Genomic DNA, 27580 nt, shown 5'->3' with positions numbered 1-27580 from the left:
CCCCCCCCCGGACACCCCACAGGCTTGCGCGGTTCAAACGCCAAGTCGCACCGGGGGAGCCCGCTGCTATTTCTGCGGCCAGGCGAAACACCCCCGGCAGCGCTGCCCGGCCCGCGCAGCGATCTGTAAGAGCTGCGGGAAAAAGGGCCATTTTGCGGCTGTGTGCCAGTCCCGGGAGATCGCCGCTGTCCCAGGAGAACAGGGAGCCCTGCACGCCGTTTACGCTCCCCAACCCCCCCCCCCCAGCGCCCCATGTAAGATCCGCAGGCGCCACCACTTTGGGTCCCGACCACCGCTCTCCCCGGAGAACAGGGAGCCCTGCACGCCTTTTATGCTCCCCAACCCCCCTCCCGCGCCCCATGTATGACCCGCCGGCGCTACCACTTTGGGTCCTGGCCACCGCTGTCCCCAGAGAAGAGGGAGTCCTGCGTGTTCCTAACGCTCCCCAACCCCCCCAGCGCCCCATGTGCGACCCGCAGGCGCCGCCATTTTGGGTCCCGGCCACCACGAGGGGAGGAGGGGCGCCGCCATCTTGGACCACCCCAGACCTGTGCGATGCATGGGGGCGGCCATTTTGTCTACCCCCGCCGCCATTTTGTGACCCCCCAGCCATGTGCGATGCATGGGGGCAGCCATCTTGTTCACCCCCGACGCCATCTTGGACGGCAACAACGGACCCCAGTGTCGACGGCTCCACGGGGTTTGAAGAAGACGCTCAACCATTACAACCACGTCTGGCTTCAATGACGCTGGACCAAGCACGGCCCCGGACGCTCCAGACGACGACGACAACGGTGCTGATAATCGGGCACGAGACACCATGCCTGGTCGACTCCGGGAGCACGGAGAGCTTTATCCACCCCGACACGGTAAGATGCTGTGCTTTGACCATCCGTCCCAGCGCACAAAAGATTTCCCTAGCTGCAGGATCCCACTCCGTACAGATCAAAGGCTTCTGCATAGTTACCCTAACGGTGCAAGGGAGGGAGTTCAAAAACTACAGGCTCTACGTCCTTCCCCAACTCTGCGCCCCCACATTACTGGGATTAGACTTCCAGTGCAATCTACAGAGCCTAACCTTCAAATTTGGCGGCCCAATACCCCCACTCACTATCTGCGGCCTCGCAACCCTCAAGGTTCAACCCCCATCCTTGTTTGCAAACCTCACCCCGGATTGCAAACCCGTCGCCACTAGGAGCAGACGGTACAGCGCCCAGGACCGGACCTTCATTCGGTCCGAAGTCCAGCGGCTACTGAAGGAAGGCATAATCCAGGCCAGCAATAGTGCCTGGAGAGCACAGGTGGTAGTAGTAAAGACAGGGGAGAAGCAAAGGATGGTCATAGACTATAGCCAGACCATCAACAGGTACACACAACTAGATGCGTACCCTCTCCCCCGCATATCCGACATGGTCAATCGGATTGCCCAATATAAGGTCTTCTCCACCGTGGACCTCAAGTCCGCCTACCATCAGCTCCCCATCCGCCCAAGTGACCGCAAGTACACAGCCTTCGAGGTAGACGGGCGATTATACCATTTCCTAAGGGTCCCATTTGGCGTCACAAACGGGGTCTCGGTCTTCCAACGAGAGATGGACCGAATGGTTGATCAACACGGGTTACGGGCCACGTTCCCGTATCTCAACAATGTAACCATCTGCGGCCACGATCAGCAGGACCACGACGCCAACCTCCAAAAATTCCTCCAGACCGCTAAAGCCTTGAACCTCACGTACAACGAGGACAAGTGCGTTTTTAGCACAAACCGGCTAGCCATCCTGGGCTACGTAGTGCGCAATGGGATAGTGCGTGCCCTCATGGAATTTCCCCTCCCACACTGCTCAAAAGCCCTAAAACGTTGCCTGGGGTTCTTTTCATACTACGCCCAGTGGGTCCCCCAGTATGCAGACAAGGCCCGCCCCCTAATACAGAACACGACCTTCCCTCTGTCGACAGAGGCTTGCCAGGCCTTCAGCCGCATCAAAGCGGATATCGCAAAGGCCATAATGCGCGCCATCGACGGGTCCCTCCCCTTCCAGGTCGAGAGCGACGCCTCCGACGTAGCTCTAGCGGCCACCCTTAACCAAGCGGGCAGACCCGTGGCCTTTTTCTCCCGAACCCTCCACGCTTCAGAAATCCGCCACTCCTCAGTGGAAAAGGAAGCCCAAGCCATAGTGGAAGCGGTGCGACATTGGAGGCATTACCTGGCCGGCAGGAGATTCACTCTCCTCACGGACCAACGGTCGGTAGCCTTCATGTTCGATAATGCACAGCGGGGCAAAATCAAAAACGACAAGATCTTAAGGTGGAGGATCGAGCTCTCCACCTTCAACTACGAGATCTTGTATCGTCCCGGAAAGCTGAACGAGCCGTCCGATGCCCTATCCCGCGGCACATGTGCCAACGCACAAATTAACCGCCTCCAAACCCTCCACGAGGACCTCTGCCACCCGGGGGTCACTCGGTTCTACCACTTTATTAAGTCCCGCAACCTCCCATACTCTTTGGAGGAGGTCCGTACAGTCACAAGGAACTGCCACATCTGCGCAGAGTGCAAACCGCATTTTTTCAGGCCGGATGGTGCGCACCTGATTAAGGCTTCCCGCCCCTTTGAACGCCTTAGTCTGGATTTCAAAGGACCCCTCCCCTCCACCGACCGCAACACATACTTCCTTAATGTGGTGGACGAGTACTCCCGCTTCCCATTCGCCATCCCCTGCCCTGACATGACCGCGGCCACAGTCATTAAAGCCCTGAACACCATATTCACACTGTTCGGTTGCCCCGCATACGTCCACAGCGACAGGGGGTCCTCCTTCATGAGCGACGACCTGCGCCAGTTCCTGCTCAGCAACGGTATAGCCTCGAGCAGGACGACCAGCTACAACCCCCAGGGGAACGTGCAAGTAGAGAGGGAGAACGGCACAGTCTGGAAGACCGTCCTACTGGCCCTACGGTCCAGGGACCTCCCAGTTTCACGGTGGCAGGAGGTCCTCCCGGACGCCCTCCACTCCATCCGGTCACTACTGTGTACTAGCACTAACCAAACACCTCATGAGCGCCTCCTTGTCTTCCCCAGGAAGTCCTCCTCTGGAACGTCGCTGCCGACCTGGCTGGCGGCCCCAGGACCCATCTTGCTCCGAAAACATGTGCGGGCGCACAAGTCGGACCCATTGGTCGAAAGGGTTCACCTCCTTCACGCGAACCCGCAGTAAGCTTACGTGGAGTACCCCGACGGCCGACAGGACACAGTCTCCCTGCGAGATCTGGCACCCGCCGGCAACACACACACCCCCCCGACACCAATCACCCCCTTCCTGCCACCGCCGCACCCCGCGACCGCCCCCTTCCCAGGAGGATCGGTCCTCCTCCCAGGCCCGACCAGGAGTGAAGCCCAAGCTGAAACCCTAAGGCTCCCGGAGACGACAACACCGGAACAAGCACCACCACCACCACCGGGGCCGAGGCGATCGACACGGACGACCAGACCGTCCGACCGACTCGTGGCGTCGATCTAACACTACAATATGTGGACTTTTAACGAGAACATTTTGTCTTTTCTCCTGACGATTACTGTAAATAGTTCGAAACAAAAAAAAAACCTTGTACATACTGTAATAACATGCAAAAGTTTTCCTCCCAGGACCAGCCTTGTAAACCCTTACCACCATGCGAAGCATCACCCCACCGGGTTCATTTTTAACAAGGGGTGAATGTGGTAGTATGCATTAGGGGTCATGTGGGACTGTGAAGCTGTGATGTCATTGGCTGACAGATCCCGGGTCCTGGTTGGCCGTTGACCTCTAGCTCCGCCCTGAAGGCGGAGTATAAGAACCAGGAGTCCTCCCCCGCAGGCCTACTACTACAGAACTGCGGGGGAACAGTCACGCTTAATAAAGCCTCACCGACTTCACTCTATTCGTCTCTCGGAGTCTTTGTGCGCTACACCCCATTACTGGGGAAAAAATCAGCTGGGATCTGCAAGCGCCACAAGATGCAATTATCATGGATGCTCACAGGAAACGGGCACATTGCCTGTTCACAAACGGGCTAGACATTGAGGGAATGGTATCCTTTGTGGCTATGAGGAATGAAGAGGTGTGTGGATGCAGTCGATGACACCCTGCATCTGGGGCATGACTGCTATGCAGTTGAAGCCCATGGTCCTGGTGTCCTGGCTCGCCTGTTTCCGGTCCAAGTTGATGTACATGTGGGCCTTCACAAATTGCGCATCTGTGACCTCGATATGCACTTTTGCGCTGCTGACTGGGAAATGTCGCGCAGGTCACCTTTGCTGTCCTGAAACGAGCCACTGGCATAGAAGTTCATAAGACCATGAGACACAAGACATAGAAGCAGAATTAGGACACTCGGCCCATCAAGTCTGCTGCGCCATGTAGCTGTCAGGGCCGCAGATAAAGGGGGACACAGTCTTCTCCGGCACTGGACCTCTGACATCTGGAGGTAGGAATTTCTACGTCGGAACACCCGTGGCCAGTAGTGTCTCCTCCGAGGCTCCGCATCTGTTGCCCTGCTTCCTTCCTCACCGTGTGCAGTGGCACATTGATGTCACTGCTGCTGGTCAATTGCAGTCAAAAGAATTGCCAGCTCGACTGACTCCATGATACTCCAGAATCACAAACTGAAAGGAATAGAACATCACCGTGAACGATAAGGAGTTCTGACAATGCCCTGCCCCACAGCCCTCTCAGGATGTGCATTCCTCTATGTGAGTGCCTTTCCACTGAGCCTCACTCCCTCCCCGTCACAATAGTTACTTCCCCACAGTTGCTTCCTCTCAACTCCACCTGAATGAAGTGCTTCGACCCTTGAGACCCTCTGCGGCCAGGGACACCCGGCCGCGAATGTAGAGGGGCAGACAGTCAGGTCAGATGACCCCCTTGGGATGCCAATCAGTGGCACTCTCAAGCATTGCAATGCTGACCAAATTCTCTCAATTGGCACATCAAGGTACAGTTTCCCCTTGTTGCAGGCAATGCGTGTGGAGACTGAAATTAGTGTTAGGGCACACTCATTCCCCCAGCTCTCAATGGCTATGGATCAAAGGAGTTTTCCAACTGGAACAACCAGCCACACAGCCTAGCCTACATAACCAGTGACCTTGAACTTCCAGACATCTCATGCCCTCTGGCTTCACCGTGCTGCCTGAGAGGGTATTCGGGCTCACTATGCTGGAAAACACCCCTTGTCAGAGTCCCCCATTCTGCCCATCGCAGCTTGGAATCTCATGGGATTCACCTGCTCCTACCCACTTCCCAGCTGCCCACTCCGTAAGGGCAATCCCTCAGCGGTGATATCGCCACAAGCCCAGCAAGGAGGACACTGGAAGCGCTGCCTGTACACCAGCCAGCAGACCTCTTTAAACCTCGAGGCTTCAGCTATGAAGGGCCGCTTAGGCCTGCGAGTGATCCTGCCTCTTGAGATGCCAATACTGAACCCCTCTCCCCGGGCCCGCATTGAATTTATCTGGGTGCACAGCATCCTCTTCATTACCCCCTGTGCAGCTGGCACTCTGGAGGATAATGGTAACTTGAGCACCCATCTCTGACGTCCCCTTTGCTATTGAGGTTGCCAGATTCTCACTTTTATATAGCTGTTGAAACCTGCAAATATTCAATGAGGGGGAAGTCCCGGTGGGAGGGCTTTCTAACCATATAATAAACTAGATCCCGGCCTTCCATGGCAGGATTCTCCTTGCGCCACTAGTGAGGGGCCTGGAAAATGGGATCTTGCTGGTGCGAGTCGTGTTTCCTGATTCTTGCTGTATTTCCACCACTTCTTTGTTCTCACTGATGGCTGACGTGGGCCCAAAATTCCATCCCAGTACTTGAAAAAGAAAAAAATTACGAGGATATGGGAAAGAGCAGGGTGGTTGGACTAATTGGATCTCTCATTCAAAGAGGCCATACGGCATTCTGTGCTGTATCATTCTATAATTCTTGTCTTTTTAATTTCTGTGTTTGTCTCTGGCTGACTCCTGTTTGCCATTCTGGATCCTGTGATGGCAATCTCCAAATGTGATCCAATCTTTGTATTTTTTCAGACTCTATCCCCTTACTTTTCAGCTCATTCACCATAGCCTTTTGTAGTATCTCTATGTTTTTACATGCATCTACTAACATAGTGAGGATCAAGCTCATCTGTGAAGCTTCACATAATGGAACAACCTGTTACCATTCAGTTTAAAAGCTCATTGTAGCATAATGACCACCCTAGGAAAGGCTAGTGATCATTATATACAATGGTTAGTCGACAAGATATCAACACCTTTCGGAGAGACGCAGGGGATGGGAAAAGAGTAGTAAAAAAAGAGTTTGACAAAATCAGGTCTCACATACAGGAAAAATAATCTCAGTAACATTTGATTCAAACTTTCCCAAATCTTTTTGTCCTCTTGTACAGTAATAATGTGCTTTATGATAAAAAGCATTACTACAATATTTTTCTTCTACTATCTTGTAGGCCAAGGACAGAATCCTGCTCGTCAGGCTAGTGTCACTGCAGGAATCCCATATCTGGTGCCAGCATGGAGCTGTCAAATGATTTGTGGTTCTGGGCTGAAAGCGGTGTGTCTCGCAACACAGGCCATCATAACAGGAAGCTCCAGTATTGTGGTAGCAGGCGGCATGGAGAACATGAGTAAGGTAGGAACACCGTTCACCTGTCCTACGTGATCGTTCTCACCACAGACCTCTTGATTTAAGTGCAGATTTAAAACCAAAAGATTCCCACTGTTCCTGTCAATTATTACTGCCATTTATTGCCCTATCTAATTTATTTGATTAGGTGATGGTGGGCTGCCTTCTTAAACTGTTAGTCTATTTTTTGCAGTGCCTTCATAAAACTGAATGGCACTTAATGGTCAAGTAGTAAGTCCGATAAGACACGGTGGCAGTTTTTCATAGAATTTAGAATTTACAGTGCAGAAGGAGGCCATTCGGCCCATCGAGTCTGCACCGGCTCTTGGAAAGAGCACCCGACCCAAGGTCAATACCTCCACCCTATCCCCATAACCCAGTAACCCCACCCAACACTAAGGGCAATTTTGGACACTAAGGGCAATTTATCATGGCCAATCCACCTAACCTGCACATCTTTGGACTGTGGGAGGAAACCGGAGCACCCGGAGGAAACCCACGCACACACGGGGAGGATGTGCAGACTCCGCACAGACAGTGACCCAAGCCGGAATCAAACCTGGGACCCTGGAGCTATGAAGCAATTGTGCTATCCACAATGCTACCGTGCAGCCCCTCTAAAGGAGAGGAGTGAACTAGGTTTTAATAAGGATCGTTCATGGGCATATTTACAAATGCTAAATATTTATTTCCGCATTATTTTAGTGATTGAAGTTAAATTCTGAAACTTCTATTATGGCATTTGAACTCATGTTTTCTCGGATACTAACCCAGGCCTCTGAATTACTAGACCAGTAATGTATAATGAAAAAACAAGTACATTGCAGTGTACCATTTGGCCAGCATAACTTTTTTGGAAACGTTAAATTCATTCATTGATGGGAACTCTAGGGCATCAAGGGGAAGGGGAGTTACTGGCACATTTAGTTCCACACCTGTGCAGAGAGAAGCACAGGTAATGTTTTGTATCAAAGTCACTTCAGAATCTGGTATGATTCAATGAGATCATCAATCATTCTTCCAAACTCCAAAAAGAATACCCCCAATTTATGCAGCCTCTTATCTTAGGCAACCTTCTCAGCTCTGAAGCCAATCTACTGAACCTTTGCCATTCTACCTCCAATGAAAGTGCACCCTTCTTTAAATATGGGGACCAAACTGCAGGTGTGTTCTCACCAAAACCCTGTACAACTGCAGCAAATCTTTCTTACTCTTATCCCTTTGCAATAAAGTCCAATCTGCCAATTGCCTTTCTACTTGCTTGCTTCCAAGTTCCTTAGTACGAAGTCTTACAACACCAGGTTAAAGTCCAACAGGTTTGTTTCGATGTCACTAGCTTTCGGAACGCTGCTCCATCCTTCACCTGAGGAAGGAGCAGCGCTCCGAAAGCTAGTGACATCGAAACAAACCTGTTGGACTTTAACCTGGTGTTGTAAGACTTCGTACTGTGCTCACCCCAGTCCAACGCCGGCATCTCCACATCCAAGTTCCGTGTTTGAGTGCGCCAAAGTCTCTTTGAACATGAACCTTTGGAAGTTTCACACCTTTTAATAGAGTGTCAGCATCCTTCCATCTGTGCAAATCAAATCCATTGGGGTTGGATAGCTTCACCTGGTGCACTTTTGACCAAAGAGACCAATCCATGAGAGGCAGCTTGTGCCATAAGTGATGCATGTGAAGCCGTTATGACTCCCTTGTCGATCAAAAATCTGTCTGACTCAGGCTTGAATAAATTCAATGACTTGAAATGAAAATCGCTTATTGTCACAAGTCGGCTTCAAATGAAGTAACTGTGAAAAGCCCCTAGGCGTCACATTCTGGCACCTGTTCGGGGAGGCTGGTACGGGAATTGAACCGTGCTGCTGGCCTGCCTTGGTCTGCTTTCAAAGCCAGCGAATTAGCCCTGTGCTAAACAGCCCCTCTTAATTTCTCTGTGGAAGCAAATTCCAAAGATTAACCTTCTTTAAGATCCTCCACATCTTTGTTTTCATGGGAGTCCCCTTATTTTTAAACTGTGCACTCTAATTCTAGATTCTCCACAAGAGGAAAAACATCCTCTCTGCAACAACCCATCAAACCATGTTGCTTTCCTACTATGTCCTCTGTATCATTTTCAAATTTGGGTCTGAATTCAAATCATTTGTATGGACACACACCTTGGCTCCCCTTAGAGCAACTTAACCCACGACGCAAACGTGGGCCCTATCCCAAACTGTTCCAACAACGCAAACAAGTAACACCACTCCACCCTATCAAAGGTCTTCTCAGCATCCAGAGCCACAATAATCTTCTGCTCCCCCACTCCCGATGGGGAGAGCACCACACATTCAAAGACAACCGCCTACAAACCCTGTTTGGTCCTCACCAACCACCTGGGGAAAACACTCCAACAACCTGAGCACCAGCACGCAAGCAAGAATCTTGGCATCCACATTTAGTAGAGGTATCGGCTGGTATGACAGGAATAACAGGAATGCGGAATATTTGGCTAATGGTAAAGTTCTTGAAAGTGTGGATGAGCAGAGGGATCTAGGTGTCCATGTACATAGATCCCTGAAAGTTGCCACCCAGGTTGATAGGGTTGTGAAGAAGGCCTATGGAGTGTTGGCCTTTATTGGTAGAGGGATTGAGTTCTGGAGTCGGGAGGTCATGTTGCAGCTGTACAGAACTCTGGTACGGCCGCATTTGGAGTATTGCGTACAGTTCTGGTCACCGCGTTATAGGAAGGACGTGGAGGCTTTGGAGCGGGTGCAGAGGAGATTTACCAGGATGTTGCCTGGTATGGAGGGAAAATCTTATGAGGAAAGGCTGATTGACTTGAGGTTGTTTTCGTTGGAGAGAAGAAGGTTAAGAGGAGACTTAATAGAGGCATACAAAATGATCAGGGGGTTGGATAGGGTGGACAGTGAGAGCCTTCTCCCGCGGATGGATATGGCTGGCACGAGGGGACATAACTTTAAACTGAGGGGTAATAGATATAGGACAGAGGTCAGAGGTAGGTTCTTTACGCAAAGAGTAGTGAGGCCGTGGAATGCCCTACCTGCTACAGTAGTGAACTCGCCAACATTGAGGGCATTTAAAAGTTTATTGGATAAACATATGGATGATAATGGCATAGTGTAGGTTAGATGGCTTTTGTTTCGGTGCAACATCGTGGGCCGAAGGGCCTGTACTGCGCTGTATTGTTCTATGTTCTATGTTCTATGACCCGCACTCTACTGCGCCCTTATCTTTTAAAAAATATTTTATTGAGGTATTTGAAATTCTTTATAACAGTAACATAAACAATGACATCAGCATGGTAAAATTAACATTTCCCCCCAGCCCAATCTTCACGCACCTCAACCATAAAACAACCATCCGCGCCTCCCCCCGCCCCCCCCCCCCCCCCCCCAATTTTCCCCCAGAAAGTTGACGAACGGCTGCCACCTCCGGGTGAACCCTAACATTGACCCTCTTAAGGCGAACTTTATTTTCTCGAGACTCAGAAACCCAGCCATGTCACTAACCCAGGTCTCTGCACTCGGGGGCTTTGAGTCCCTCCACGTTAACAAGCTCCGTGTCCGGCTGCCAGGGAAGCAAAGGCCAAGGTTCAGTGGCCTCTTTCGCCCACTGAACTCTCGAATCTTCTGACATTCCAAAGATCGCTACCTCCGGACTTGGCATCACCTGTGTTTTTAGCACCGTAGACATTGCCTTATCAAAATCCTGCCAAAACCCTCTAAGCTTCGGGCATGCCCAAAACATGTGGACATGATTTGCTGGGCTTCCCGCACACCTATCCTCTACCTCGACGAACTTACTCATCCTAGCCACTGTCATGTGTGCCCGGTGGACTACCTTAAATTACATCAGGCTAAGCCTGGCACATGATGAGGATGTATTAACCCTGCTTAGGGCATCGCCCAGCCTCGGGCATCCACCCATAGACCGGCCTCTATCTCTCCTAGCTCGTCCTCCCACTTGCCCTTAAGCTCCTCCACCGGGGTTTCCTCTGCCTCCGAAAGCTCCTGGTAAATATCCAATACCTTCCCCTCTCCCACCCAGGTACTGGAAACTACTCCATCCTGTATCCCCCGTGGCGACAGCAGCGGAAAGGCTGGCACCTGTTTTCTTAAGAAGCCTTGCACCTGCAAATACCTAAAACCATTCCCTGCTGGCAATTTAAATTTATCCTCCAAAGCTTTCAAGCTGGGAAACCTCCCGTCTATAAATAGATCCCCCATCCTTCTAATTCCTGCCCTCTGCCAACTCCGGAACCCGCCATCTTGCCTACCCGGTACAAACCTGTGGTTATTATAAATCGGGATCCAAATCGATGCTCCCTCCACTCTCTTACATCTCCTCCATTGCCCCCAGATTCTCAGAGCCGCCACTACCACTGGACTTGTGGGGTATCGGGCCGGCGAGAACGGCAGAAGTGCCGTTACCAGTGCTCCCAAACTGGTGTCTTTGCATGACGCCGCCTCTATCCGCTCCCATGCCGACCCCTCCCCCACTACCCACTTCCTAATCATGGCTATATTAGTCGCCCAGTAGTAGTTGCAGAAGTTTGGCAGCACCAACCCATCCTCCCCCCGACTGTGCTCCAGCAACACTTTCTTCATACAAAGCCTGAAATAATCTTATTCACCCGCTTGAAAAAGGCCCTTGGAATGAAGATGGGGAGGCACTGAAAGACAAACAGAAATCTGGGGCGGACCGTCATTTTCACGGTCTGTACCCTCCCCGGCAGTGATAGCGGGAGCATGTCTCATCTCTTAAAGTCCCCTTCCATTTGTTCTACCAGCTGGGATAGGTTTAACTTGTGCAGTACCTCCCATTCCCGGGCTACCTGGATTCCCAGATATCGAAAGCTCTTCCCTACCATTCTAAGCAGCAGTTCTCCCAGTCTCTTCTCCCAGTCTCTTCTCCTGTCCTCTTGCCTGGATCGCAAACATCCCGCTTATCCCCATGTTCAATTTATACCCCGAAAAATTGCCAAATTCCCCCAAGATTCGCATTACTTCCCCATCCCCTCCAGCGGGTCCGAAATGTACAAGAGCAGGTCATCTGAGTAGAGACCCGGTCCTCCACCATCACCCCCCCCCCCCCCCCCCGCCCCCCCCCCCCCCCCCCCCCCCCCGCCCCAGCTGGGGGTTCCGACTCATATAATTTACTATAAAAGTCCTTAAACACCTTGTTTACTGCCGCGGGGTCCAGGACAGTATTACCGTCTCTATTCTTCACTTTACCTATCTCCCTAGCCGCTTCCCTTTTCCTGAGCTGGTGCTCTTTCCGACTTTGGTCCAACTTTCTGCTTGCCTTTTCCCCGCACTCATAAATCGCCCCCCTTGCCTTCCTCAACTGTTACACTGCTTTCCCTGTGGTCAACAGCCCAAACTCCGCCTGTAACCTCTGCCGCTTCCTCAGTAGCCCCCATGTCCGGGCAGGGGCCTCCGAGTATTGTCCACCTGGAGTATCTCCTCCACTAATCTATCCCTCTCAGCCCGTTTCGCCTTTTCTCTGTGGGCCGGTATCAAGATTAATTCCCCTCTGACCACTGCCTTCAGAGCTTCCCACACCGTCGCTGCAGAGACCTCCCCCGTATCATTTGTTTCCAGGTAGTTCTGGGTAGACTTGTTAACCCACCCACAGCTCGCTTCGTCCGCCAACAACCCCACATCCACAGCGGGAGTTGCCCTCTCTCCACACTAACCCGTAGATCCACCCTGTGCGGGGCATGAGCTGACACTGCGGTTGCCGACTGGGACCTGGACGCCGTGAGGCTGCAGGGCTAACCCACTGCACCACCGTGCTGCCCCCTGTCCTGGATTTTGACCGGTCCAATTCTGGATCAGTGACTGTGTTGAAGTCCCCTCCCATGATCAGGTTATGTTACTCTGGGATCTTACCTAAAACCCACCTCATAAATTCCACGTCCCAATTCGGAGCATATATGTTCACAAGTACCACTCGCTCCCCCTCCAGGTTCCCACTCACCATAATGTACCTACCCCCCCTTGTCTGGCACAATTCTCCCTGCCTCGAATGCCAGTCGTTTGCTGATCAAGATCGAAACCCCCCCCCCCGGTCTTTGAGTCCAGTCCTGAGTTGAATACTTGGCTAACCCACCCCTTTCTCAATCCCGTCTGGTCTGTAACCTTTAGGTGTGTCTCTTGTAGCATTGCCACGTCCACCTTCAGCCCCCTCAATTGCGCGAACATGCAAGCCCTCTTGTCCGGCCCATCCAGTCCTCTAACGTTCCATGTGATCAGCCTGGTTGGGGGGCTTCCAAACCCCCCCTCCCCTGCCGACTAGCCATCACCCTTTTTAGGCCAGCCTCGAGCTCGCGCCCTCCGCTTCCTCGAGTCCCCACTCGGGCAGTCGCCGTTCTCAACCTCCCATTTGTCCCCTAGTAACAGTTCCTCCCCTGTCATCAAAGCAGCTCCCCCCCCCCCCCCCCCCCCCCCCCCCCCGCAACAACGCTAGAAACCCAATCCCTCAAGTCAAGCTCCAGCTTAACACCTGCTCACCCCCACACTGCGCTTCCGAGAGTCAGCTGACCCATGCTGACTTGATAGCGCCCGCCCCTGGCACCAAGCAGTCTGTGTCCCTATTGTTCTCTCCCCTCTTCCCACATGAATAAACATTTTAAAATCATCACATTCCCCAGTGAACAAACATCAGAAAAGAACAGTGAAGAAACAGTCACTTTAGAAAAATAATCACCCAAAAAGCAGAACCAAATTCAAAGCCCACCCCCCCCCCCCCCCCCCACCCCTAACCAGCTTCCTGCCAGACAAAAGCAACCTTTAACCATCCAGACAGCCCCTTATTTCACATAGAGCTACATAAATTTATACAATCCAGCACCACAAATCGCTGCCACAGTACTTCTCCAAGGCTTCAGTGTCTTTTAATTCGCCTCCAGTTTCATTTCTTTAATAAAAGTCCATACTTCATCTGGTGTTTCAAAGCAGAAGTCCCGTTCCTCATGTCTGACCCACAGGCGGGCTGGGTACAGCATCCCGAACTTAAAGAGGGTCGTTTTTGCCCGATTGAACCCAGCTCGCCTCTTGGCCACATCCGCTCCCAGCTCCTGATAGATGCGCAACTCACAGTTCTCCCACTTGCTGCTCCGTTCTTTCTTGGCCCGCCGCAAAACGTGTTCCTTGTCCATGAAACGGTGAAAACGTACCACCATGGCCCTCGGCGGCTCATTCACTCGGGGCTTCCTCGCAAGGGCTCTGTGCGCTCTGTCCAATTTCAGGGGCCGAGGGAATGCCCTAGCCCCCATCAACGTCTCCAACATGTCCATCACATGAGCCCTCGCATCCGATCCCTCACTGCCTTCAGGGAGGCCAACAATTCTGAGATTCTGCCTCCTGGACCTATTCTCCAGGTCTTCCAGCTTCTCCTGCATTCTTTTCTGGCGGTCCTTCATCATCCCCACCTTGTTTTCCAGCACAGTTATATACTCCTCGTGCTCGGACAACTTTTATTTGACCTCCTGGATCACTCTCCAGTGGGTTTCCTGATTCTGAACCACTTGATCAATCGAAGCCTTAAATGGGTCCAGCGTGTCCTTCTTCAGCTTGGCGAAGCAATCCTCAAAAAACTTCGCCAGCTGATCCATCGACCACTGTGTCGTCTCCACACGGCCCTTCTGCCCCGCCATGCGTTCCCTCGTTACCAGCTCTACTTGCGTCTCCCTTATGAAACGAAATGGAATGAATATCGCTTATTGTCACAAGCAGGCTTCAAATGAAGTTACTGTGAAAACCCCTTAGTCGCCACATTCCGGCGCCTGTTCGGGGAGGCTGGTACGGGAATTGAACCGTGCTGCTGGCCTGCTTTGGTCTGCTTTCAAAGCCAGCGATTTAGCCCTGTGCTAAACAGCCTCTATAGGACACTAAACTCCTTACAGGACTTTGTCTTCTCACACGGCCACTTCTGGTCCAATTCTCCCTACACGGATGGGGATTTCTCCTTACAGTCTCACTCTTCACCGATTTATCCCATAAAATCGGGAAAAAGATGGGGGGGAAAAGGTCCAAATGTCCGTTACAGGCGGGAGCCATTACAGGAAATTGCTGAGGCCTTGACAGAAATCTTTGGATCCTCACTGTCTTCAGGTGATGTCGCGGAGGACTGGAGAATAGCCAATGTTGTTCCTCTGTTTAAGAAGGGTAGCAAGGATAATCCAGGGAACTACAGGCCGGTGAGCCTTACTTCAGTGGTAGGGAAATTACTGGAGAGAATTCTTCGACACAGGATCTACTCCCATTTGGAAGCAAATGGACGTATTAGTGAGAGGCAGCATGGTTTTGTGAAGGGGAGGTTGTGTCTCACTAACTTGATAGAGTTTTTCGAGGAGGTCACAAAGATGATTGATGCAGGTAGGGCAGTGGATGTTGTCTATATGGACTTCAGTAAGGCCTTTGACAAGGTCCTTCATGGTAGACTAGTACAAAAGGTGAAGTCACACGGGATCAGGGGTGAGCTGGCAAGGTGGATACAGAACTGGCTAGGTCATAGAAGGCAGAGAGTAGCAATGGAAGGATGCTTTTCTAATTGGAGGGCTGTGACCAGTGGTGTTCCACAGGGATCAGTGCTGGGACCTTTGCTGTTTGTAGTATATAAATGATTTGGAGGAAAATGTAACTGGTCTGATTAGTAAGTTTACAGACGACACAAGGTTGGTGGAATTGCGGATAGCGATGAGGACTGTCAGAGGATACAGCAGGATTTAGATTGTTTGGAGACTTGGGCGGAGAGATGGCAGACGGAGTTTAATCCGGAAAAATGTGAGGTAATGCATTTTGGAAGGTCTAATGCAGGTAGGGAATATACAGTGAATGGTAGAACCCTCAAGAGTATTGAAAGTCAGAGAGATCTAGGTGTACAGGTCCACAGGTCACTGAAAGGGGCAACACAGGTGGAGAAGGTAGTCAAGAAGGCATACGGCATAGAACATAGAACGATACAGCGCAGTACAGGTCCTTCGGCCCACGATGTTGCACCGACATGGGAAGTCAAAAAACAAAAGCCATCTAACCTACACTATGCCATTATCATCCATATGCTTATCCAATAAACTTTTAAATGCCCTCAATGTTGGCGAGTTCACTACTGTTGCAGGTAGGGTATTCCACGGCCTCACCACACTTTGCGTAAAGAACCTACCTCTGACCTCAGCCTTAAACTGAGGGGTAATAGATATAGGGCAATGTCCCCTCGTGCTAGCCATTTCCATCCGCGGGAGAAGGCTCTCACTGTCCACCCTATCTAACCCTCTGATCATTTTATATGCCTCTATTAAGTCTCCTCTTAACCTTCTTCTCTCTAACGAAAACAACCTCAAGTCCATCAGCCTATCCTCATAAGATTTTCCCTCCATACCAGGCAACATCCTGGTAAATCTCCTCTGCACCCGTTCCAAAGCTTCCACGTCCTTCCTATAATGAGGTGACCAGAACTGTACGCAATACTCCAAATGCGGCCGTACCAGAGTTTTGTACAGCTGCAACATGACCTCATGACTCCGGAACTCAATCCCTCTACCAATAAAGGCCAACACACCATAGGCCTTCTTCACAACCCTATCAACCTGGGTGGCAACTTTCAGGGATCTATGTACATGGACACCGAGATCCCTCTGCTCACCCACACTTCCAAGAATTTTACCATTAGCCAAATATTCCGCATTCCTGTTATTCCTTCCAAAGTGAATCACCTCACACTTCTCTACATTAAACTCCATTTGCCACCTCTCAGCCCAGCTCTGCAGCTTATCTATGTCCCTCTGTAGCCTGCAACATTCTTCTGCACTGTCGACAACACCACCGACTTTAGTGTCGTCTGCAAATTTACTCACCCACCCTTCTGCGCCATTCTAGGTCATTTATAAAAATGACAAACCGCAACGGCCCCAGAACAGATCCTTGTGGTACGCCACTTGTAACTGAACTCCATTCTGAACATTTCCCATCAACCACCACCCTCTGTCTTCTTTCAGCTAGCCAATTTCTGATCCACATCTCTAAATCACCCTCAATCCCCAGCCTCTGTATTTTCTGCAATAGCCTACCGTGGGGAACCTTATCAAACGCTTTACTGAAATCCATATACACCACATCAACTGCTCTACCCTCGTCTAACTGTTCAGTCACCTTCTCAAAGAACTCAATAAGGTTTGTGAGGCATGACCTACCCTTCACAAAGCCATGCTGACTATCCCTAATCATATTATTCCTATCTAGATGATTATAAATCTTGTCTCTTATAATCCCCTCCAAGACATTACCCACAACAGACGTGAGGCTCACCGGTCTATAGTTGCCGGGGTTGTCTCTACTCCCCTTCTTGAACAAAGGGACCATATTTGCTATCCTCCAGTCCTCTGACACTATTCCTGCAGCCAATGATGACATAAAAATCAAAGCCAAAGGCTCAGCAATCTCTTCCCTGGCTTCCCAGAGAATTCTAGGATAACTCCCATCAGGCCCCCGGGGACTTCTCTATTTTCAGCCTGTCCAGAATTGCCAACACCTCTTCCCTACGTACCTCAATGCCATCTATTCTAATAGCCTGGGCTCACATCATTCTCCTCCACAACATTCTCTTTTTCCTGAGTGAATACTGACGAAAAATATTCATTTAGTATCTCGCCTATCTCTTCCGACTCCACACACAACTTCCCATCCCTGTCCTTGACTGGCCCTACTCTTACCCTAGTCATTCTTTTATTCCTGACATACCTATAGAAAGCTTTTGGGTTTTCCTTGATCCTACCTGCCAAATACTTCTCATGTCCCCTCCTTGCTCGTCTTAGCTCTCTCTTTAGATCCTTCCTCGCTACCTTGTAACTATCAAGCGCCGCAACTGAAACTTCACACCTCATCTTCACATAGGCCTCCTTCTTCCTCTTAACAAGAGATTCCACTTCTTTGGTGAACCACGGTTCCCTCGCTCGACGCCTTCCTCCCTGCCTGACCGGTACGTACTTATCAAGAACACGCAGTAGCTGTTCCTTAAACAAGCTCCACATATCCAGTGTGCCCAACACTTGCAGCCTACTTCTCCAACCTACCCCTCCCAAGTCATGTCTAATGGCATCATAATTGCCCTTCCCCCAGCTATAAGTCTTGCCCTGCGGTGTATACTTATCCCTTTCCATCACTAACGTAAACGTCACCGAATTGTGGTCACTGTCCCCAAACTGCTCACCTACCTCCAAATCCAACACCTGGCCTGGTTCATTACCCAAAACCAAATCCAATGTGGCCTCGCCTCTTGTTGGCCTGTCAACATATTGTGTCAGGAAACCCTCCTGCACACATTGTACAAAAAACGACCCATCTAATGTACTCGAACTATATCTTTTCCAGTCAATATTTGGAAAGTTAAAGTCTCCCATAAAAACTACCCTGTTACTTTCGCTCTTATCCAGAATCATCTTCGCCATCCTTTCCTCTACATCCGTGGAACGATTAGGAGGCCTATAGAAAACTCCCAACAGGGTGACCTCTCCTTTCCTGTTTCTAACCTCAGCCCATACTACCTCGGAAGAAGAGTCCCCATCTAGCATCCTCTCCGCCACCGTAATACTGTTCTTGACTAGCAGCACCACACCTCCCCCTCTTTTGCCGCCTTCTCTGAGCTTAATAAAACACCTAAACCCCGGAACTTGCAACAACCATTCCTGTCCCTGCTCTATCCATGTCTCCGAAATGGCCACAACATCGAAGTCCCAGGTACCAACCCATGCTGCCAGTTCCCCAACCTTATTTCGTATACTCCTGGCATTGAAGTAGACACACTTCAAACCACCTACCTGAACACTGGCCCCGTCCTGCGAAGTCAAATCTGTGCCCCTGACCTCTATACTCTCAATCTCCCATACCCTAAAACTCCAATCCAGGTTCCCATGCCCCTGCTGCATTAGTTTAAACCCCCCCAAAGAGCACTAACAAATCTCCCCCCCAGGATATTTGTGCCCCTCAGGTTCAGATGTAGACCATCCTGTCTGTCGAGGTCCCACCTTCCCCAGAAAGAGCCCCAGTTATCCAGAAATCTGAATCCCTCCCGCCTGCACCATCCCTGTAGCCACGTGTTTAAATGCTCTCTCTCCCTATTCCTCATCTCACTATCACGTGGCACGGGCAACAACCCAGAGATAACAACTCTGTTTGTTCTAGTTCTGAGCTTCCATCCTAGCTCCCTGAAAGCCTGCCTGACATCCTTGTCCCCTTTCCTACCTATGTCGTTAGTGCCAATGTGGACCACGACTTGGGGCTGCTCCCCCTCCCCCCTAAGGACCCGGAAAACACGATCCAAGACATCACGTACCCTTGCACCTGGGAGGCAACATACCAAACGTGAGTCTCTCACGCTCCCACAAAATCTCCTATCTGTGCCCCTGACTATAGAGTCCCCAATTACTAATGCTCTGCTCCTCTCCCCCCTTCCCTTCTGAGCAACAGGGACAGACTCCGTGCCAGAGGCCCGTACCCCATGGCTTACCCCTGGTAAGTTGTCCCCCCCACAAGTATCCAAAGCGGTATGCTTGTTACTCAGGGGAACGACCGCAGGGGATCCCTGCACTGACTGCTTCTTCCCAGCCCCTCTCTTACAGTTACCCATCTATTTCCAAACTTTGGTGTAACTAATTCCCTGAAGCTGCTATCTATGACCCCCTCTGCCTCCCGAATGATCCGAAGTTCATCCAACTCCAGCTCCAGTTCCCTAACTCGGACTTGGAGGAGCTGGAGATGGCTGCACTTCCTGCAGGTAAAATCAGCAGGGACACTAACGGCATCCCTCACCTCAAACATCCTGCAGGAGGAACATTGCACTCCCTTCCCTGCCATCCCTCTAACTTCCAACTAAGTTCTGGTTAATAAATAAATAAAAAATAAAAATAAAATAATAATATAATATGGCACTTACCTCACACCAATGGGCCTTATTATTAGGTTAGAGGAGGACGGAGGGTGGGAGACACTACACGTGTAGTATCTCGGGTTTCCTCTCCACCAGAATTTATTGGTTTGGGGGGACCTTCCCAGAAGTCCGCGGGTCGAACTTCCGGCCTTATATTAAAAAAATAAAAAATAACACAGAAAAGAAGAACAGAATTGGGACCAGGTAAGTGTTTTTAAATCAAAAACTCACCTCCCGACAGGCCCCTGCACTCTGCTCCCGTTGAAATTCTGAGGACTGCTCCTGTAAGGTGCTTGCCTTCATTGGCCGGGGCATTAAGTATAAGAATTGGCAAGTCATGTTGCAGCTGTATAGAACCTTAGTTAGGCCACACTTGGAGTATAGTGTTCAATTCTGGTCGCCACACTACCAGAAGGATATGGAGACTTTAGAGAGGGTGCAGAAGAGATTTACCAGAATGTTGCCTGGTATGGAGGGCATTAGCTATGAGGAGCGGTTGAATAAACTCGGTTTGTTCTCACTGGAACGAAGGAGGTTGAGGGGCGACCTGATAGAGGTCTACAAAATTATGAGGGGCATAGACAGAGTGGATAGTCAGAGGCTTTTCCCCGGGGTGGAGGGGTCAATTACTACGGGGCATAGGTTTAAGGTGAGAGGGGCAGGGTTTAGAGTAGATGTACGAGGCAAGTTATTTGCACAGAGGGTAGTGGGTGCCTGGAACTCGCTACCGGAGGAGGTGGTGGAAGCAGGGACGATAGTGACATTTAAGGGGCATCTTGACAAATACATGAGTAGGATGGGAATAGAGGGATACGGACCCAGGAAGTGTAGAAGATTGTAGTTTAGTCGGGCAGCATGGTCGGCACGGGCTTGGAGGGCCGAAGGGCCTGTTCCTGTGCTGTACATTTCATTGTTCTTTGAGCTATCAAATGTGCGACCTACTCCTCCATGGCTGCCACCGGAAGTCCGCCCTTATCTTTCTTTAATAACAGTAAAATGGATGCCTGCCTCATCATCTCCGGGCGTGCCGCCTTGCTACTGCATCCTCAAACATCTCCACCAGCAGCAGTACCAGGCGGTCCACAAACTTTTATAAAATTCCACCAGGAACCCATCCGGCCCTGGTACCTTACCTGTCTGCATTTTCCCACTAGCCGCCTGAACCTCCTCAGTGGTGCTCCTCCCCACCAGCGTTAAGTGCAGTGTATCCTACCTCTTGAGATCCTCCCTGGCCTCCTCCGCCAGCTTCTTTAAGTTTCACTCGTTACCTGGAATCCCCAAATACCGAAACCTATCCCTCGCTACCGTAAATGACACCCCCCCCCCTAAATTTGCCCGCCGTCCCAGCTCATTTACCGGGAAAACCTCGCTTTTCGCTACATTCCGTTTGTACCCAGAGAACCCTCCAAAAATCTGATTAACCAAAAGTTGCATTCAATTTTGTATTTTAGACTCCGCATGTGGCACTGATGCGAACTGGTATCAAAATGGGTGATCTATCACTGCAGGATAGCATTCTTTGTGATGGTTTGATGGATGCTTTTCATCATTACCACATGGGAATAACAGGTAAGAGCTCCACTAGCTACCTTTTAAGTGAATCAAGTGTATGCTTTTGGAAGTCGGGGAGAAACTTGTTCAAGTACCAATCTTGGCTCAGTTGATGGTACTCTCACTGCTAAATCCCACTTTAGAGTCTTGAGAACACAATCTACGCTAAAATGTCAGTGCAGCACTAAGAAAGTGCTGCACTGATAGAGGTGAAGTCTTTCCAGTGTGATATTGTCAAAAAATTATTGATTTTCATATTTCATGGTACATAGTTCCGTTGTTACTGATAAAGTCAAAGTTTTCCATTTACATAGTTCCTATTGGGGCGAAACATGTTGGGCTTATACTCTCCCATTTCCTCTTTCAATATCCCCCACTGCTCTGCTGTACATTTTCCCCACACAAAGCTGTTCCCAGTCTGCTTTGGCCAGATCCTGCCTTATTTTAATTTACTGCCCCCCCCCCCCGCCCCCCAACCACCACAAATCCAAAGCTGTTTTTTTGCAGACCATCTTTTTCCTTTCCCGTAACAAACTTAAATAGTACAGTGTTGTGGTTGCAGTCACTATACGCTCCTCCACTGTCCAACACCTGTCCGTCTTTGTCCCCCAGAACTAGGTCCAGCACTGCACCATCCCTAGTTGCACCTTCTACATATTGACATTAAAATGCTCTCCTGAATACTTTAAAAAAAAAAAAAAAAAATTTCAAATCCGCCTCTTCTAAATACTTTACGCTATGACTATCCTCAATAATGTACAGTGGTTAGCACTGCTGCCTCACAGCACCAGGGAACCCAGTTCAATTCCTGGGGGAACTGACTGTGTGGAGTTTGCACTTTCTCCCTGTGTCTGCGTGGGTTTCCTCGGGTGCTCCAGTTTCCTCCCACAGTCCAAAGACGTGCAGGTTAGGTGGATTGGCCATGATAAATTGCCCTTAGTGTCCAAGGATGTGTAGGTTAGGTGGGATTACGGGGATAGAGTGGGGCAGTGGCTCTACTTAGGGTGGGTGGCGTTGAGGCCCGGAGTATGAAGGGAAGCTCTGTGGAGGGTGAATGCATCCTCGTCACGTGTAAGGTTTTTAAAAAATAAATTTAAAGTACCCATTTCATTTTTTTCACCCAATTTAGCATGGCCAATCCACCTAACCTGCACACCTTTTTAGTTGTGGGGCTGAAATCCACGCAGACCTGGGGAGAATGTGCAAACTCCACACACCGTGTGACCCGGCGCCGGGATCGAACCTGGGGCCTCAGCAACAGTTCTAACCACTGCGTCACCATGTTGCCCTGTCGTGTGCGAGGTTAAGTCTTATCCAATTTAAGATGGTGCATAGAGCCCACCTGACTGTGTCCAGGATGAGTTGGTTCTTTTTGGGGGTGAAGGATAGATGTGTGCGGGGAGCCAGTGAACCATTTGCACATGTTTTGGGCGTGTCCGTGGTTGTGGGAGTTTTGGAAAGGATTTTCGGATGTAATATTTTGGAGGTGGAGGGAGCTCCGAGTCCAGAGATGGCGATATTTGGAGTGTTGGAGGATCCTGAAGTACAGGTGGAGAGAGAGGCTGACGCCTTGACCTTTGTCTCCCTGAAAGCCCGGAGATGGATTTTGTTGCGTTGGCGGCACTTGGACCGGGTGTATGGGTGAGCGATTTGGCAGAGCTTCTGCATTTGGAAAAATTAAGTTCGCCGTTCGCGGGTTGGAGGAGGGGTTCGTCTTGAGGTGGAAGCTGTTTCTCGACTTTTTCAAGGAGTGTGGAGTCGTCAGCGGGGTGGCGGGGGAAAATTTCCTTTTTGTTTAGGAGGGGATAGGTTGGAAAAGGGAGGCGGGTACCGGAGTGGAGGGGGGGGGGGCAGGGTTTTGTTACCTGTTGCCGCGGTTGACTTTTGTACTTTTGTGAATATGTATATATTAAAAATGCCTTCAATAAAATGTTTTTTTTTTTTTAAATGAGTGGAGGTGCCCAATGTGTGGCTCAGTCGGCCATGGCGGAGTGCCTCGACAGCGTGTCCCAGTCGCCCAGTCGAAGGCCATGGGACGCGGTAAGCAGCAGGATGCCTCCACCTCTTGATGTGCATCGTGGGGACACACCTAGACGCAGCAGTAGAGTCCAGAAGGCTAAGCAGGTTGAGGATCACTAAGGGGGGGGGGGGGGGTGGGGGGGGGGTGGGGGGGGTGGGTGGGGGGGGGTGGGGGGGGGGGGGGGTGGGGGGGGTGGGTGGGGGGGGTGGGTGGGGGGTGGGGGGGGGGGGTGGGGGGGGTGGGTGGGGGGGGGTGGGTGGGGGGTGGGGGGGGTGGGTGGGGGGGGTGGGGTGGGGGGGGGGGTGGGGGGGGTGGTGGGGGGGGTGGGTGGGGTGGTGGGGGGGGTGGGGGGGTGGGGGAGGAATGATGGACAGGCCATGTCCTATGTGAACCGAGCAAGGATTGGAGCATCCCTGGACCTCAAGGCTTGGTGGACCCTCGCTTCTGCCTGTGCTCCAGCCTCTGGCTGGTCCTGCGCATTCTTGTACTCCTCCTCCCCTGAAGTGGACACATGTTCCTCCCTCTCCACCTCCAGCACGCCACCTCACTGCTGTGCCAGGTTGTGGAGGCCGCAGCAGACCACCACAAAGCGGGCAACCCTCCGGGCGGTGTACTGCAGTGCACCACCAGAGCGGTCGAGGCATTGGGACCGCATCTTTTGGAGACCAATGCACCGCTCAATGACAGCCCAGATGGCTCCAGGGGCCTCATTGTACCGGGTCTCCGCATTGGTCACCGGCCTCCGTACTGGCGTCATTAGCCAGGTCCTGAGCGGATATCCCTTATCCCCCAAGATGCCAGTCATGTCCAACTACCCCAGGATGTAGCTGTCGTGCTCACTCCCTGAGAAGCGCGCACACAAGTGCATGGTCTTCATGTGGTGGTCGAACACAAGGTGGACGTTCAGGGAGTGGAACCCCTTCTTGTTGATGTAAGGCACTCCCAGGTGGCCTGGTGAGGCAAGGCGACATGCGTGCCATCTATTAGCCCCTAGAACTGGGGTCTCCCGTCGATGGCGGAGAATCCTGATGCCTGGGCCTGGTCCATGTTAAAATTTACAGTCTGTTGTCCGGACAAACAGGGCATATGTAACCTTTCGGATGCACTTGTGGGCTGTAGCTTGTGAGATGCCGCACAAGTCCCAGCTCGAGCCCTGGAATGATCCTGAGGCTCAGAGGTTCAGGGCTGCAATGACCTTGATGGTCACCGGGAGCGTGTATCCTCCTCCTCCACATTGTGCCATGTCTGTGAGGACATGGCACAGGTGCTGCACCGTTCCATTATTGAGGTGGAGCCTCCTGCGGTACATGTTGTCCGCCATTTATTCAAAAGACCAACGACATCTGTACACTTTGGGCTACCACTAGGCTCCCTCTCTGGGTCCCACCCTGGCCTGTTGGTCAGCTGGATCCTCAGGATGTGGGGCAAAGCCTCGAGCTTCTGTCGACGCCACTGCCGCTGCCTTCTCCGGCGTCCAGCTGCCTGGCCTGCCAGCAGGACCACTAGGGCAGCTTCTGCAGGGATAACGTCCATACCGTGTAACATCTGTGAGGAATTGGGAGAGGGTGTGACATTGACAACCAGCTGTACCCCCCACCCCGGGATCTCCCAGTCCCCCCATTGTTCCCCCTCCCCTTGCATACCCAGTCCACGCACCTCAGCAGCAGCGGGGACCCCACACCCTGTGATCCAGACACCTGCATGTAATGTTACCTGGACCAGGTGCTGGCCACCTCCCCGGTCGCAGATATGTCCCCGGTGCTGAGGCCTAGCCCCTGGGTGTTCGGATGTTGGCCGCTGCACCCTAGGTGTTGCCTCCTGCAGTGTTGAGGCGCAGTGTCCAGGCATCACAGTCTGATTGTGATGCTAGGCAATAACTCGCATGCTACATGGCCAACGTACCTACCTACAGGATCCACATGGGATGTGTGAAGTACTCACTTAACTACGATTGGCAATTCCCAATTAGCCATGCCCTTCAGCCACGCGGCCAAAGACCACCGCGGTCAGTGGGAGTTATGTGGTCGGTGGGGCAGACGGACGGGCTGGGGATGCCCCCTAACAGGACCACATGATCCCGGGGTTGGTATGGCGGCCCTGCGGGCGCTGAGTCACCCATTTCTCTCCCCACCCCTGGCCATGGATGGCCACCACGCCAATCACAATCTGATGGACGCCAACTGCAGTTCTAGATTTTGGCCTCCCCTGTGATTTAATGGCCTCATCGTGCTTTTTATCCCTAAACTCTTCCCACAAAGCCTCATTTGAAGACCCTGCCAAGATATCGTCCCCCCTTACTGACTCCTTAACTAATAATGTGACATCACCTCCTCTTTTACACCCTCTCCTGTCTCGTCTGAAGATCCAATACCCTAGAATGTTGAGTTGTCAATCACGCCCCTCCCTCAACATTGTCTCTGTGATGTGATGGCAGCAATATTACCATTCCACAAGATAGGCCATACTCTCCCATTTCCTGGGGGATCGAAGGAAAAGTCAACCAATTAAAGGCCAGTTAGTCTTGCGTCAATAGTGGGCAAATGAGTAGAATCAACCCGGGAACTAGGTTTAACTGTCACATGGAAAGAAATGGACTAGTCAGGGATAGTCAGCATGGACTTGTTGAAGAAAGGACTTGCTTCACAAATTTGATTGAATTCTTTGAGGAATGATGAGAAGGGTGGATGTGCAATGGATGTTTTGTTCATGGATTTTAGCAAGGTGTTTGACAAAGTGCTACATGGCAGATTGGTCAAGCAAGTGAAAACCCATGGGCAATGTGGCAAACTGGATAAAAAGCTGGCTTAGTAACAGGAAACAAATGGTAATGGTCAATGGCTGCCATTGTGTAATGGGAGTGTACATTTAAGAAATGGGTGTTTATCAAATAGCTGCAATAATGTCCTTGTGTGGATGGAGCTGGGTTGTATCTCTGGCTTTTACTTTCGTTTTGAGCTGGAAGCTGTTTGTGGCTTTGTGTTTTGCTTTCGTTTTAGACAGTTGAAAGCTGAATTCAGACAAGGAATTTTGTCTCTCTCTCTACATGTTAAAAGGTGTCCAGATCACTTGATAATTTAAAAGTGATAACTGTCTTGTGTAAAGAATTTATACCTTTGTTAAAAAGTGTGTTTGGCTTATGGATGTTCGGAAAGTTATTAAGGGTCACATATGTGTTGTCGATAGTGTGGAAGGATGTAGCAGGTTACAGAGGGATATAGATAAGCTGCAGAGCTGGGCTGAGAGGTGGCAAATGGAGTTTAATGTAGAGAAGTGTGAGGTGATTCACTTTGGAAGGAATAACAGGAATGCGGAATATTTGGCTAATGGAAAAGTTCTTGAAAGTGTGGATGAGCAGAGGGATCTAGGTGTCCATGTACATAGATCCCTGAAAGTTGCCACCCAGGTTGATAGGGTTGTGAAGAAGGCCTATGGAGTGTTGGCCTTTATTGGTAGAGGGATTGAGTTCGGAGTCAGGAGGTCATGTTGCAGCTGTACAGAACTCTGGTACGGCCGCATTTGGAGTATTGCGTACAGTTCTGGTCACCGCATTATAGGAAGGACGTGGAAGCTTTGGAGCGGGTGCAGAGGAGATTTACCAGGATGTTGCCTGGTATGGAGGGAAAATCTTATGAGGAAAGGCTGATGGACTTGAGGTTGTTTTCGTTGGAGAGAAGAAGGTTAAGAGGAGACTTAATAGAGGCATACAAAATGATCAGGGGGTTGGATAGAGTGGACAGTGAGAGCCTTCTCCCGCGGATGGATATGGCTGGCACGAGGGGACATAACTTTAAACTGAGGGGTAATAGATATAGGACAGAGGTCAGAGGTAGGTTCTTTACGCAAAGAGTAGTGAGGCCGTGGAATGCCCTACCTGCTACAGTAGTGAACTCGCCAACATTGAGGGCATTTAAAAGTTTATTGGATAAACATATGGATGATAATGGCATAGTGTAGGTTAGATGGCTTTTGTTTCGGTGCAACACCGTGGGCCGAAGGGCCTGTACTGCGCTGTATTGTTCTATATGTTCTATGTTCTATATAGAGTACTGTATCCGTGGGGGGTATTTGTGTTGGTAGTTGATAAAATGTTTACGGTGTGTTTATAAAATGTTAACTGAATTCATAGAATAAACATTGTTTTGTTTAAAAATACTTAAGATTTCTGTTGCATAACACCTGGAAAATAGACCCTTGTGTTCCTCCTAACCAAAATCTATTAAAAGTTGTAGGTCAGGTAAACTCCATGACATACTTTGGAGTTTTCTAAACCCTGGCCCATGACAATTGCAATTGGAAGGTTGTTTCAATTGGTGTTCTACAGGACTCATTGCGGACCCTTACTGTTTGTGTTATATATTAACGATTTGGATATGAACGTGGGAGCATGATTGGGAAATTTGCAGATGACACAATGATTTGCCGA

General features: G+C 50.7%; 1 protein-coding gene across 4 annotated transcripts in view; it reads left to right on the top strand.

Annotated features, from left to right (window-relative positions):
- acat2 (acetyl-CoA acetyltransferase 2) overlaps positions 1-27580 on the top strand; it is a 224354-nt gene that overhangs the window by 68784 nt on the left and 127990 nt on the right. For all 4 annotated transcript variants that reach the window (XM_072502534.1, XM_072502524.1, XM_072502515.1 and 1 more), the window contains 2 exons: positions 6484-6665; positions 21038-21155. In XM_072502534.1, coding sequence (XP_072358635.1) covers positions 6484-6665; positions 21038-21155 — 300 coding nt within the window. The remainder of the gene's footprint in view (positions 1-6483; positions 6666-21037; positions 21156-27580) is intronic.

The sequence above is a fragment of the Scyliorhinus torazame genome, chromosome 1 (genome assembly GCF_047496885.1).
Source record: "Scyliorhinus torazame isolate Kashiwa2021f chromosome 1, sScyTor2.1, whole genome shotgun sequence".
Taxonomy (NCBI): Eukaryota; Metazoa; Chordata; class Chondrichthyes; order Carcharhiniformes; family Scyliorhinidae; genus Scyliorhinus; species Scyliorhinus torazame.
The sequence above is the reverse complement of the archived record's forward strand: the minus strand, read 5'-3'. Positions and strand labels throughout refer to the sequence as shown.